Source organism: Mytilus trossulus, chromosome 1 (assembly GCF_036588685.1).
Source record: "Mytilus trossulus isolate FHL-02 chromosome 1, PNRI_Mtr1.1.1.hap1, whole genome shotgun sequence".
NCBI lineage: Eukaryota > Metazoa > Mollusca > Bivalvia > Mytilida > Mytilidae > Mytilus > Mytilus trossulus.
Genome location: NC_086373.1, coordinates 110,451,721 through 110,466,501, shown reverse-complemented (window position 1 = coordinate 110,466,501; position 14,781 = coordinate 110,451,721). Strand labels below are relative to the sequence as shown.

General features: G+C 30.5%; 1 protein-coding gene across 3 annotated transcripts in view; it reads right to left on the bottom strand.

The window, feature by feature from the left end:
- LOC134697508 (dystrobrevin beta-like) overlaps positions 1 to 14,087 on the bottom strand; it is a 106,173-nt gene extending 92,086 nt beyond the window's left edge. The window contains exon 1 of one of the 3 annotated variants that reach the window (XM_063559813.1): positions 14,012 to 14,087. Coding sequence is in view for 2 of the 3 variants with exons in the window: in XM_063559790.1 (XP_063415860.1) it covers positions 6,068 to 6,317 (250 nt within the window). In the remaining variant the exon portion in view is untranslated. Of the gene's footprint in view, positions 1 to 6,067; positions 6,342 to 12,631; positions 12,764 to 14,011 lie in introns of those variants that run through there. The other 2 variants (XM_063559806.1, XM_063559790.1) reach the window with 2 other exon arrangements.
- Between the last annotated feature and the right edge of the window lie 694 nt (positions 14,088 to 14,781).

Here is a 14,781-nt window from a genome sequence, read left to right as displayed (position 1 = left end):
TATTCATTTCTAATGTACAAAACTTTTTTCCTGTAAGATATTTTCAGATGGTGCCTCAGTGCATGAGCACTACCTACACAGAAGAAAATTAAATGATTTCATCAAAGTGTATTACAGAACATATGCAGATCTGATTACTGATAATCATCTAATACTTTACTGAAAAGACCCACATTCAATCGATAATGAAACTTTCCTGTAGTTTTAATATGACATAATTCACTGTAGAATTATCATATTTCTATATTGTACACAAAATATGTTTGCAGATGAAAAACAAATTTAGAATTTAATAAGTCTCCTTGATCTGATAATATTTTTGCAGATGCAGATGAGTGTATGCCATTTAGAATATGTAATTTTTATATTTATCCTACTTAACTTTGCATGTCAACTACGCCAGCTCTTAAAATTATTAAAGACAACCAATCAACATGATCTATTTGTTACAATCTATTTGAGGTATGTGTGGTGGTGTAAGTTGAACTAATTAAAAAATCATCTTATATACAGTGTTTATATTTCATATAATCTTATATTTCTAAGTGATAAAACTCTTCCAATTTATCTTTTTATATACACCCTGTTTTGACCAAATAAATTTGACAGACAGACAGACAGACAGACGACATTTCTATGTCAGCCTTGTGGAACCCAAATTAACAGAAAGTTTAATATCCATCCTGGTGAATGATTTTACACTACAGACAATATTTCAGCAAGATCAATAATAGTCTCATGTCTAAAAGTAATGGCCCAAAGATAAATTTAAATGCCTTGTAGACATATGAGGCCTTATAATGGGAAAGACTTCAATACAGTCCACAGAGGAATATAAAGGTCAAACAGGCTGTGTTAGCCTTCATGTCCAAGTTAAGACAAACAACCAGTAGGTCAATATTTAGGTTAAGAAATTCTTGAGGTTCAATGTGCCAGAAAATATGTAAATACATTAACTCACGGGGAACCTTGGACTAGACTGGATCATTTCAACTTTAAAAGCCAATGTGATCCTTTCCAATGTTTTCCTTCAGGTTATAGTTGCTTTACCATGTTTACTATTTAATACAGAAAAGTTTCCATACTCTCAATAATTTATTTCATTAAAGGTTCCATCCATCAATCTGCCTTTTTTCCACATTAACTATATAGCATATTAGATCAATACTTGTCCTGTACAGATAATTATAAAGTAATATACACTTAACTATAGGTCTAAGGACATAAAATACTGAGATATTGTATTATATATAGTACTTCCTCCATCTCAAATGAAATTTAATTACTATTTCCATTTTTTCCTATTTTTTCTGAATCAATAGAGTTTCTTTCAGAGAAAACTTTTGAAGGTGTTCATATGAAATTAGAATTTGCAATAAATGCCAGTAAGTGCTTTACGAAAACAAGAACCTGCCCATAGTACAAAGATGCGCCACTTGTACTATCATTTTTCTATAGTCAGTGGACCATGATTTTGGGGTCAAACTTTAATTTGGCATCAATGTTTGGTTCTCTTTCTAGTTCAAAGAATGAACTTCCAAACTATATCTTTTTCTCACTAAACTGTAAGGGAGACATTATGAAGTATCATGTGAGTGTTGATATAATTTACTTGTCTATTAGCATGTGAGTGTTGATATGATTTACCTGTCTATTATCATGTAAGTGTTGATATGATTTACCTGTCTATTAACATGTAAGTGTTGATATGATTTACCTGTCTATTATCATGTAAGTGTTGATATGATGTACTTGTCTATTATCATGTGAATGTTGATATGATTTATCTGTCTATTATCATGTGAATGTTGATATGATTTACCTGTCTATTAGAATGTGAGTGTTGATATGATTTATCTGCCTATTATCATGTGGAGGTTGATATGATTTACCTGTCTATTATCATGTGGAGGTTAATATGATTTACCTGTCTATTAGCATGTGAGTGTTGATATGATTTACCTGTCTATTAGCATGTGAGTGTTGATATGATTTACCTGTCTATTATCATGTGGAGGTTGATATGATTTACCTGTCTATTATCATGTGGAGGTTGATATGATTTACCTGTCTATTAGAATGTGAGTGTTGATATGATTTACCTGTCTATTATCATGTGGAGGTTGATATGATTTACCTGTCTATTATCATGTGGAGGTTAATATGATTTACCTGTCTATTAGAATGTGAGTGTTGATATGATTTATCTGTCAATTATCATGTGGAGGTTGATATGATTTACCTGTCTATTATCATGTGGAGGTTGATATGATTTACCTGTCTATTAGCATGTGAGTGTTGATATGATTTACCTGTCTATTAACATGTAAGTGTTGATATGATGTACTTGTCTATTATCATGTGAATGTTGATATGATTTATCTGTCTATTATCATGTTGAGGTTGATATGATTTACCTGTCTATTATCATGTGGATGTTGATATGATTTACCTGTCTATTGTCATGTGAGTGTTGATATGATTTACCTGTCTAATAGAATGTGAGTGTTGATATGATTTACCTGTCTATTAACATGTGAGTGTTGATATGATTTACCTGTCTATTAGCATGTGAGTGTTGATATGATTTACCTGTCTTTTATCATGTGAGTGTTGATATGATTTATCTGTCTATTATCATGTGGATGTTGATATGATTTACCTGTCTTTTATCATGTGAGTGTTGATATGATTTATCTGCCTATTATCATGTGAATGTTGATATGATTTACCTGTCTATTATCATGTGAGTGTTGATATGATTTACCTGTCTATTGTCATGTGGATGTTGATATGATTTACCTGTCTATTATCATGTGAACGTTGATATGATATACCTGTCTATTATCATGTGAATGTTGATATGATTTACCTGTCTATTGTCATGTGAGTGTTGATGTGATTTTTCTGTCTATTAACATGTAAGTGTTGATATGATTTACCTGTCTATTAGAATGTGAGTGTTGATATGATTTATCTGTCTATTGTCATGTGAGTGTTGATATGATTTATCTGTCTATTGTCATGTGAGTGTTGATATGATTTACCTGTCTATTATCATGTGAGTGTTGATTTGATTTATCTGTCTATTAGCATGTAAGTGTTGATATGATTTACCTGTCTATTAACATGTGAACGTTGATATGATTTACCTGTCTATTAGCATGTGAATGTTGATGTGATTTACCTGTCTATTATCATGTGAATGTTGATATGATTTATCTGCCTATTATCATGTGAATGTTGATATGATTTACCTGTCTATTATCATGTGAATGTTGATATGATTTACCTGTCTATTGTCATGTGAGTGTTGATGTGATTTATCTGTCTATTAACATGTAAGTGTTGATATGATTTACCTGTCTATTAGAATGTGAGTGTTGATATGATTTATCTGCCTATTATCATGTGAATGTTGATATGATTTACCTGTCTATTAACATGTAAGTGTTGATATGATTTACCTGTCTATTAGCATGTGATTGTTGATATGATTTACCTGTCTATTATCATGTGAACGTTGATATGATTTACCTGTCTATTATCATGTGAATGTTGATATGATTTACCTGTCTATTGTCATGTGAGTGTTGATGTGATTTATCTGTCTATTAACATGTGAGTGTTGATATGATTTACCTGTCTATTAACATGTGAACGTTGATATGATTTACCTGTCTATTAGAATGTGAATGTTGATATGATTTTCCTGTCTATTGTCATGTGAGTGTTGATGTGATTTACCTGTCTATTAACATGTAAGTGTTGATATGATTTACCTGTCTATTAGCATGTGATTGTTGATATGATTTAGCTGTCTATTATCATGTGGAGGTTGATATGATTAACCTGTCTATTATCATGTGGATGTTGATATGATTTACCTGTCTATTAGCATGTGAATAATGATATGATTTACCTGTCTATTAACATGTAAGTGTTGATATGATTTACCTGTCTATTAGCATGTGAGTGTTGATATGATTTACCTGTCTATTAACATGTGAGTGTTGATATGATTTACCTGTCTATTAGAATGTGAGTGTTGATATGATTTATCTGCCTATTATCATGTGAATGTTGATATGATTTACCTGTCTATTATCATGTGAACGTTGATATGATTTACCTGTCTATTATCATGTGAATGTTCATATGATTTATCTGTCTATTATCATGTGGAGGTTGATATGATTTACCTGTCTATTATCATGTGGAGGTTAATATGATTTACCTGTCTATTAGCATGTGAGTGTTGATATGATTTACCTGTCTATTATCATGTGGAGGTTGATATGATTTACCTGTCTATTAGAATGTGAGTGTTGATATGATTTACCTGTCTATTAGAATGTGAATGTTGATATGATTTATCTGTCTATTATCATGTGGAGGTTGATATGATTTACCTGTCTATTATCATGTGAATGATGATATGATTTACCTGTCTATTGTCATGTGGAGGTTGATTTGATTTACCTGTCTATTGTCATGTGAGTGTTGATATGATTAACCTGTCTATTAGAATGTGAGTGTTGATATGATTTACCTGTCTATTAGAATGTGAGTGTTGATATGATTTACCTGTCTATTAACATGTGAGTGTTGATATGATTTACCTGTCTATTAGAATGTGAGTGTTGATATGATTTTCCTGTCTATTAGAATGTGAATGATGATATGATTTTCCTGTCTATTAACATGTGAATGTTGATATGATTTACCTGTCTATTAGAATGTGAATGTTGACATGATTTATCTGTCTATTATCATTTGGAGGTTGATATGATTTACCTGTCTATTATCATGTGAATGATGATATGATTTACCTGTCTATTATCATGTGGAGGTTGATTTGATTTACCTGTCTATTGTCATGTGAGTGTTGATATGATTAACATGTCTATTAGAATGTGAGTGTTGATATGATTTACCTGTCTATTAGAATGTGAGTGTTGATATGATTTACCTGTCTATTAACATGTGAGTGTTGATATGATTTACCTGTCTATTAGAATGTGAGTGTTGATATGATTTACCTGTCTATTATCATTTTGAGTGTTGATATGATTTACCTGTCTATTAACATGTAAGTGTTGATATGATTTACCTGTCTATTTTCATGTGAATGTTGATATGATTTACCTGTCTATTAGACTTAGCATGTGAATGTTGATATGATTTACCTGTCTATTAGAATGTGAATGTTGATATGATTTACTTGTCTATTATCATGTGAATGTTAATATGATTTACCTGTCTATAATCATGTGAGTGTTGATTAGATATACCTGTCTATTCATGAGAATGTTGATATGATTTACTTGTCTATTATCATGTGAATGTTGATATGATTTACCTGTATTCCCCTTGAAGCAACAAAGACAGTCCACACAACATCTATTCCTAGATTTACCTGTCTATTAACATGTGAATGTTGGTATGATTTACCTGTCTATTATCATGTGAGTGTTGATTAGATATACCTGTCTATTCATGAGAATGTTGATATGATTTACTTGTCTATTATCATGTGAATGTTGATATGATTTACCTGTATTCCCCTTGAAGCAACAAAGACAGTCCACACAACATCTATTCCTAGATTTACCTGTCTATTAACATGTGAATGTTGGTATGATTTATCTGTCTATTATCATGTGAGTGTTGATAATATAAACCTGTCTATTAGCATGTGAGTGTTGATATGATTTACCTGTCTATTATCATGTGAGTGTTGATATGATTTACCTGTCTATTAGCTTACAAGTGTTGATTGATTTACCTGTCTATAAGCTTGTGATTTTTGATCAGATTTACCTGCCTATTATCATGTGAGTGTTGATATGATTTACCTGTCTATTAGCATGTGAGTGTTGATATGATTGACCTGTCTATTAACATGTGAGTGTTGATATGATTTACCTGTCTATTAGCTTACAAGTGTTGATTGATTTACCTGTCTATTATCATGTGAGTGTTGATATTATTTACCTGTCTATTAACATGTAAGTGTTGATGTTATTTACCTGTCCATTAACATGTGAGTTTTGATATGATTTACCTGTATTTCCCTTGAAGCAACAAAGACAGCCCACACAACATCTACTCCTGGATTTTTTCTTTCTATTGGTTTTCCTAAACTGCTTCAGTTTCCTATATTCCTTACTATTATTAATTTCACATACAGAGTCATTTGATCCTGTTCTCTTTAAAAGTTTATAATTTTGTTTTTCATCTTCATCTTGTGAGCTGATTTCTGATTGGTCAGATGAAGTGACCAGTGGCCAAGTTGCTGATTCTTCTTTATTCATGAATCACATAAATTTAACATCATGTACAAAGTAAATTAACCATATCCAGTGTAAAATTATACTTCACTTAATATCCCATTAAATAAAACCAAGAATATTGGAAAACCTTATAAGCTATTAACTATTGGAAGTAACATATGATATGTGTGTTTCTATTGTTAAACAGAATTAGTGACAAAGCAGTTTTTTTTGTTCTAAGTCAACATTAAGTAGTAAATCCACATAAAACAGGTTTTATATTGAACATTTTCTATTCCATGTCATTTGAATTAATCCAGTAAATCCAATATTTATAGAGTAATGCAGAGACTGGGAATTGTACACATTTTAAGCATATTGTTTAATTAACTTTTCCTGCATGTATGTGTTGATAAGGGTAAAAAGCAGTCCACATTTGAGAATTCATTTCATTTTCCCTAAACTATATAGTCATCTTTTTAGTTTCACATACAAGTTTTTGAGATATTATGTATCATGTTATAAAACATAATCATATTTTGCTAAACAATTAGCCAAATATTTCATATAGTTTTTTTACATTATCCTATCCTAAAAATGTATAGGTACATGTAAATATATATAATATGACATGTATACCATAATAAATCATAATTTTTTGATAATTATTTAATTCCATGTTCATATTACAAATAATAAAATATCTCCTTTTTCAAATATCAAAACATGATTGTATAAATGTTTGTAAAGACCACATATTCCATTTAGTGTTATAACACAATGTTCCCAATAGTTCATGTAACTAAATGTATGGTCGAACTTCTAAGCAGAGTAAAACTTGTTTAACAAAGAATTCTACTTGAGACAACTCAAGTAAAGTCACAATTCAAATCCTCCTGCTATTCTATTATCTAGAAGAAACACACATTATGTTTCATTCCAATTTTATCAGCCATCTTTATAAACATGCTGTACCATCACCTTTCAGCATTATTTTATAATTTCTTCCATTTGATGAATTTTAATATCCATTAAAACAACCGCCTTAAAGCATGAACTAGATAGATGTTGGATTATCCTATAAATTCACCTGTTACATTCTCAGTTTTTATTTAATTTTGTTCATATCATATTAAATATATATCTATTAACTTTTTAATTTTCACTAATATTCTCTGTAGCATATGCTTATCATTTGTCTCCAACCTGTTTTCACATTATAAAGCTGTGAATACTTGGTAAAAATTAATATTACTATTATTTTCTCAATCATAATTTCTACAATATTCACTTTTCTGTTTGCTTATCTCATGTTTTTATACTTCATTATCATGAAAATATTTCCCCTTGAAATATCACTTAGCCAATTTGATTGATGAATTTCCAATAGTACCTACTTGTCTAGTTAATGTAGTTTTTACTTTAACAGGTTGTGACTTGTATGTTTTATCTATATTCCATTTAACATTATAATCATGTTTATAAGCAATAATCATATTACAATTTGTTTAAAACCACTTTTTTTCACATTCACATATATATCTTTTTCTATATAAAAGCAAATTATTTAAACATTTATCCCTTATCTGCATTTTTCCAAACAAAGAACCCCCTCAGGACCAACAATCAATATGAAAAAAAAAAATTCCTCATCAAACTTTTATACGGTAATTAGTATGCTCCATAAAGAATAATATCCTTTAGCCATCAGAAAATAAAATTAGTTCTGAACAGAGCTTTGGCACAATGGAATCTTTCTTCTAATAACATATATACATGTATTAGTAACAATGATTGTAATTAATGTGACTGATGTATAAGAACAGTACAGTCTATGGCTTATCAAAGTGGTAAATACTGACATACTTTTAACATCTGAGTATACAAAGTGTATACTTAAGAAATAATTCTTTCATGCCATGCTCTATGCTCTTTTTAACATGGGTTTGCCATATAAAAAGATACAAAGGGGATATAACTTAGATAATGACACTTTTACATTGGAATTTGTTATGAATATACTATTTAGTTTTGTTTAATGAGAAAAAAAAGTCCTATATGACCCTAATTTTTATTTTCTATTTTCTGAAAGCCCATTTAAGGTGGTATGGGTGTCTAAATTAAACATGATAATATTTGATCCTACTTCCCAAAACTTTTATTGATATATATGTTCAAAATATAATAAAAATGTTAGGTCACCATGCATTTTCTCAAGCTACAGGTTGTGGCAAAATGACACATTTTTTATGGATTTTACAGGAAAAAAACATTGTAATGTGATTAGAAGCTAAACTAAATGATAGAATTGTAAAATAAAATACAAGAAGATAGCTATTAGAAAATGATGTGTGAATATCAAAAGAAAAGATAGGGTCACTGTACCATTTTTCTGTCTAAAATCCTTAAATACAAAATAGAAAAATTCCATGTAGATTCGTTCAGAAAATGTAGATGAAGAGCAGTAACTCTAGTTAGACATAAATTGATAATAAAAATAACAGAAGATATCATGTAAGGTATAAGTCAATGGTATATATTCTGTAAACAGGGACATTTTCTTGGCTGTTTATTTCATTTTTTTTTGCAGTCAAGAGTTGAAACTTGAAAATAAAATGTCCATGAATATTTCAAGGACAGCCAATTCATTAGATGAAGAGCATCCATTAATGAATCTGAAAGGATTTATATATATATGATGACTTTATACTCCAGGTTTTAAAAACATTTTTTTAAAGATCTATACTGAAAATCACAACTTTAAAATGTTTGGGTCTCAAATCAAAAGAAAAGAAATCTTGAATCTGCCAAAATTTCGATCAATTACCTTTCTGAGATATTGAAGTCTTATAGTTATATGAATAGAAAAATGGTTGTTATGTGGCAAAATATTTTACCCTGTTTAGAAGGAAAATACCAAGGAGTCTGAACATCTGACACAAATTCCTAAACCATACATGCCAACTTTTTATGATCCCCATGGGGGTTTTAGTGTGCAACAAAAATTTCCCAGGTTACAATCTGATGTACAGTAGTTGTCGTTTGTTTATGTAATATATACATGTTTCTCGTTTTTTTTATATAGATTAGACCGTTGGTTTTCCCGTTTGAATGGTTTTACACTAGTAATGTTGGGGCCCTTTATAGCTTGTTGTTCGGTGTGAGCCAAGGCTCCGTGTTGAAGGACGTACTTTAACCTATAATGGTTTACTTTTTAAATTGTTATTTGGATGGAGAGTTGTCTCATTGGCACTCACACCACATCTTCCTATATCTATTTGCATTGAATTTTGTGACGTTTTTGTGCATGCTTTTTTGTGGTCTAGAAAAACTGTCATATTTGTATGACAAGCTTTATTCGTTTATTTGCATGATTCTAGTTATTATATCAGTAGAAGAGATGAACATGTAGCTAGAATACCACAATTTATTTTCTAGTGTAAGAATATTGAATGATCATTGACTTTTCATAGAGACCAAATAAATGTCCTTATTTATGATAAAGAAGGACACTTATTTGGTCCTTATGAAAAATAAAAGATAGTGCATTGCTGAAGCAGTAATACTACATTTGTACATGTGCAATTAAAGCTTAAATCATGGTTGTATAACACTGGAAAAGACAAAACCATGTTTGATTTCTTTTTAAAACAAATTTTTGTTTTACAAAATATACTGAAATTTCCATCAAATTAATTCAGCTGATCTGAAAATTATTTTAAAAATTCAACTAATAGGAAAAGATCCATGAAAAAATTGTCAAGGTTCTCACTGACAAATGAATGACACTGTGTCTTGGCTTTAAATGATGCTGTCAATTTATAATAGTTTACCCAACTCTTTTTATTGATCATGCTAAATATCATCTACGCTTGCAAGTTCGTTATGCTTGCAAGTTCGTTATGCTTGCAAGTTTGTGACATCTCTGGATTTCCAATTTGACGTCATGCAAAATTATTTATCATCAGCAATGTGCTACTGCAAAAAAACTTAGCCGCATATTTTTCTATGCATTTTCACTAGAATCGGCTTCAAAAAGGAGAAGTTGAATTTGTTTAAACATGTTAAACGTCCATTTCTACTATATATGAAAAAGAAGATGTGGTATGATTGCCAATGAGACAACTATCCACAAAAGACCAAAATGACACAAACATTAACAATTATAGGTCACCGTACAGCCTTCAACAATGAGCAAAGCCCATACCGCATATAGTCAGCTATAAAAGGCCCCGATAAGACAATGTAAAACAATTCAAACGAGAAAACTAACGGCCTTATTTATGTAAAAAAATAAACGAAAAACAAATATGTAACACATAAACAAACGACAACCACTGAATTACAGGCTCCTGACTTGGGACAGGCACATACATAAATAATGTGGCGGGGTTAAACATGTAAGCGGGATCCCAACCCTCCCCCTAACCTGGGACAGTGGTATAACAGTACATTATAAGAAGGAACTATAAAAATCAGTTGAAAAAGGCTGAACTCATCAGATAGACAAAAATACAAGTGGACTTGGCCGGGTACTTATACATCCCGACACAAAAAGACACAATGAACAGATCTGAGAGTACTCGCAGTTATCTGACAGCTAGTTCAAAGCCATTAACAACTAATAAAAAAATCATGCCTCTAAGACTAAGCAATCAATCCGTACACATCCAACATACAATGGATTTAGTGTAAAGACGTCATAATCAGCCAGAGAAAAACATGACCTTGTGCAATGCCAAGTTACAGGTATCGACAGATTGTAGATCCAAGAAAAAGTATATGTATATAACATACATGTACTAGTAATATTTAGTTAGCTTTTAATCTACTGATAACAAAGTCAATATTTATACCAATAAAACAATATTCAATGATCTTATTACAGTGTTAAATAGGTAACCTTTAAGAATAAGTTTATTTAAAGGAGCAACAAGTTTACATGGATCATTTCTAAATTTCCGGGCACGGTTAACAACATTTCCGTAAAAATGAGGATGTGCTATCCCGTTTGAAATAAGTTTTCTACAGGTACAACCAAACTTCAAAACCAAATCTTTATATCTATGGAAAAATTAAGTAAAGGTTTTAAGTAATTTATGGTAACGATATCCCTGGTTTAATAATTTACCAGTAATACATAGGTTGCGTTCGTTAAAATCAAAAACGTCACAACATATAAAATTTGTTCCACCGGAACTTATGTCACAGAAAATATGTTCCAGTACTATGAAATTTGTTCTGGAATTAATTTTGTAACCAAGTGTGAAATAAGTACCAGAACAAAAATCACAGCACCATGAGTTTTTTAATATATAATTTGTTCCATCTCTATGTAATGTTCATCTTTAACTGTTAATACTTTTTTTTCGGAAAGACTTTTATTATTATTTCTTATTCTACTCTTCCCTGGACCATAAGTGTCATTTTTAGTTTTATTAATTGAGTATGTTATTAAACTTTTGCTTTACTCCACATGATCCAAATTTGATGTATACACTTTCTATTTATTGCATTATCAATATAATACATGTTTTTATAATGACTTTAACTTACTGATGACAAGTGCTTAGTATATAAGATAACTTGTTTAACCAGTGGAACATATTTCACAGACAAGGAACTATTTTCACTAGGTGAAGAACAAATTTCACATATAAATCCAGAACTTATTTCACCAGGTAAGGAACAAATCTCACAAACATGGAACTTATTTCACTAGGTAAGGAACAAAGTTCACAAACCCAGAACTTATTTCACAAGGTAAAGTGTGGAACTTATTTCATAGAGATGGAACAAATTATATATATAGAAATTGTCTGTGAAAAAAGTTCTCCCAGAACATATTTCCTGTGAAATTAGTTCCACTGGAACTTTTTTCACAGGAACAAATTTTGGCTTTTATTTTGGTCGGGTTGTTGTCTCTTTGACACATTCCCCATTTCCATTCTCAATTTTATAGTATATATAAAGTTGAATTGTTTGATTTATTGTTTTAACATCATGCCAGCTAACAAATTGGACCTCAATATTTAAGTAGTATAAATATATAATAATAAATCATATACTTCAAACAAACGTAAGGCTCAGGGAAAACATACATTTTTCATTATCAAGTAAACACAAGGTTCTATATAACTTAACATGCTTAGCCTTAGAAATGTAAAAACCTGAATAAATTTATAAAATCTTAAGACCATTTATATTTTTTCTATTAAAGAGAGACTGAGTATATCCATCAATACATCATTCATGTTTCACATTATATTATTCCAACACAACCTACAGTGTATTATGTACTACAGATTTGGGCTTTCTCGTGCATTTCTTAAAGTGAATCATGATGTCATTTTTACCTCTGTTAGCTCTCTGGCTTGCCATTTTACGCTGAAAAGGTCTTCCAAAACTTTCACATATATTTCTTGATTTCTTCTAACTCGGTCACCTGGGCCCTTATCGGTTGTTTAGGTAAAGAGCCTAGTAAAAAGAGAAGCACCGTCAAATCTGGAAACCAGAAACAAAAAGTTTAACCGATAACCAACAGGTGTTTTAGTAATATAACTTTAAAGTACTGGAAAGGACCTAATTAAAGGATTTGCTTTACTGTACAACAATTTAATATGTACCATAATTAACCAGTATCGGATATGAATAGAATAGGATAGAATATTTTTATTTACCAAATTAGGGCCCCAGGAGCGCATATCATACAGACAATATTATTATAAACAATAACATATGCAATTCACACACACTAAAAGATATATGTAACAAGTGTTATAAAAATAATAAAATAAAATAATATACCACAGAAAATACAATCAACAAAATAGTAGCAATGTATTATTATTCAATGAATACTCTGTTGAAATTGATTCAAGTGCACCCGGTAAGTGTATTTTCACTTTGAAAAGACAAACATGAGGCATTAGAAGTTTGTGCGGAGAAATCTCAGGCAATATAAAAAATACAAAAAGAACCCAATAAAAAACTCAACAATTAAGCACTCCCACATTTGACTATGAGGTATACTGCAAATAACCCAGTATATTTAATAAAGGATATTTGTAACTCAAATCAGAAGCTTAGACAACAAAAGTACAATATACAGCAGGATGGGGTTTATGGAATAGATAAAAATGACCAAAAAAATATTGACTAATAGCAGAAGTCCATTATTAGAAAATTAGCTCTTGGGAAAGTAAAATGAGAAAAAAATAAGGAGAAGAGAAAAATAGGAAAAGTTGTAAAAAAAATTTAAGAACGGGTTATCATAATAATGAAAATGATTATAGAAATCAGACACGTATATGTCTCTCCAGAAATGAACAGTTCATACCAGAGACATATATAATATATGTCTCTGTTCATACAAAATAAGAAATCATATAATTGCAGATAAATCAGTTAGATATTTGAAAATATAATTTTCAAGAGATGACGACCGTATAAAAAAAATGCGACCATTTAGCAAAACAAAAGGCAAAAAAACTCAGTCACAAGTGTCATTTTGGGGTCCTTTCAATATAGCTTGCAGTTCGGTGTGAGCCAAGGCTTCATTCGTGAAGACCGTACTTTGACCTATAATGGTTTACTTTTATAAATTACTTGGATGATAGAGTTGTCTCAATGGCACTCATACCACATCCTCTTACAACTTATTCTATTAAATATAAACAAGAGGCTCTCAATTAAGAGTCTGAATCGATCACATGTTAAAGGTAACAAGGTCTTACAAGGTCTTTCCTAAGCTTCGCCTTGGATATCTAGCACACACAAAATACAATACTCGTGTGCTATCGGTAACAGGATATACAAAACTGGTCACATGATAGAACTTAATAGGGTGGTCACGGTCTGTTGTTAAAGTACGTGCTGTAACCGAACAAAAATGACCGAAGTAAAACTTGATAAGGGAATTACTTGTTGGGATTTACGTTGGTAACCGTTTTTATCTACAAAATGGAAAACTAACAATCAATATATCACTACACAGAAAGAAAATATATAGTAATTTAATCTTTTTTTTTTTAAATTATTCTAACTTACAAGTATGACATTTATATTAAGATCGCATTTGTTATATGTTGTTCCAAAATTATACTAGTAGTTTGTTATGAATTGATTGTAAAGAGGTTATTCAAAATAGTGAGAATTTGCAATTCAAATATTCGACATCTTTTGAAAAATACCAATATAAATATAATAATTGATTTCATTTATAACTTAAGGGCAGATGTACTTGACTTATATAGGGAAAGAAGATTTTATCATATTTTTATGAGATTTCAGCACCGTGACTACGCTTATTCTTTATTTTTATTCGAATAGTAACCAGCTAGATAACAGAGGAAAATATCTCTAGACTACAATCGGAACTACTCGGCCTTTCTGGTTGCACGAAGAAATAACTTTACTGCATAGCGAGAATGGCCGAGTAGTTACGATTGCTCTAGACTAGTGTCATCTCTATGACGCTTGAATATTTTTATTCTAACATTTATTT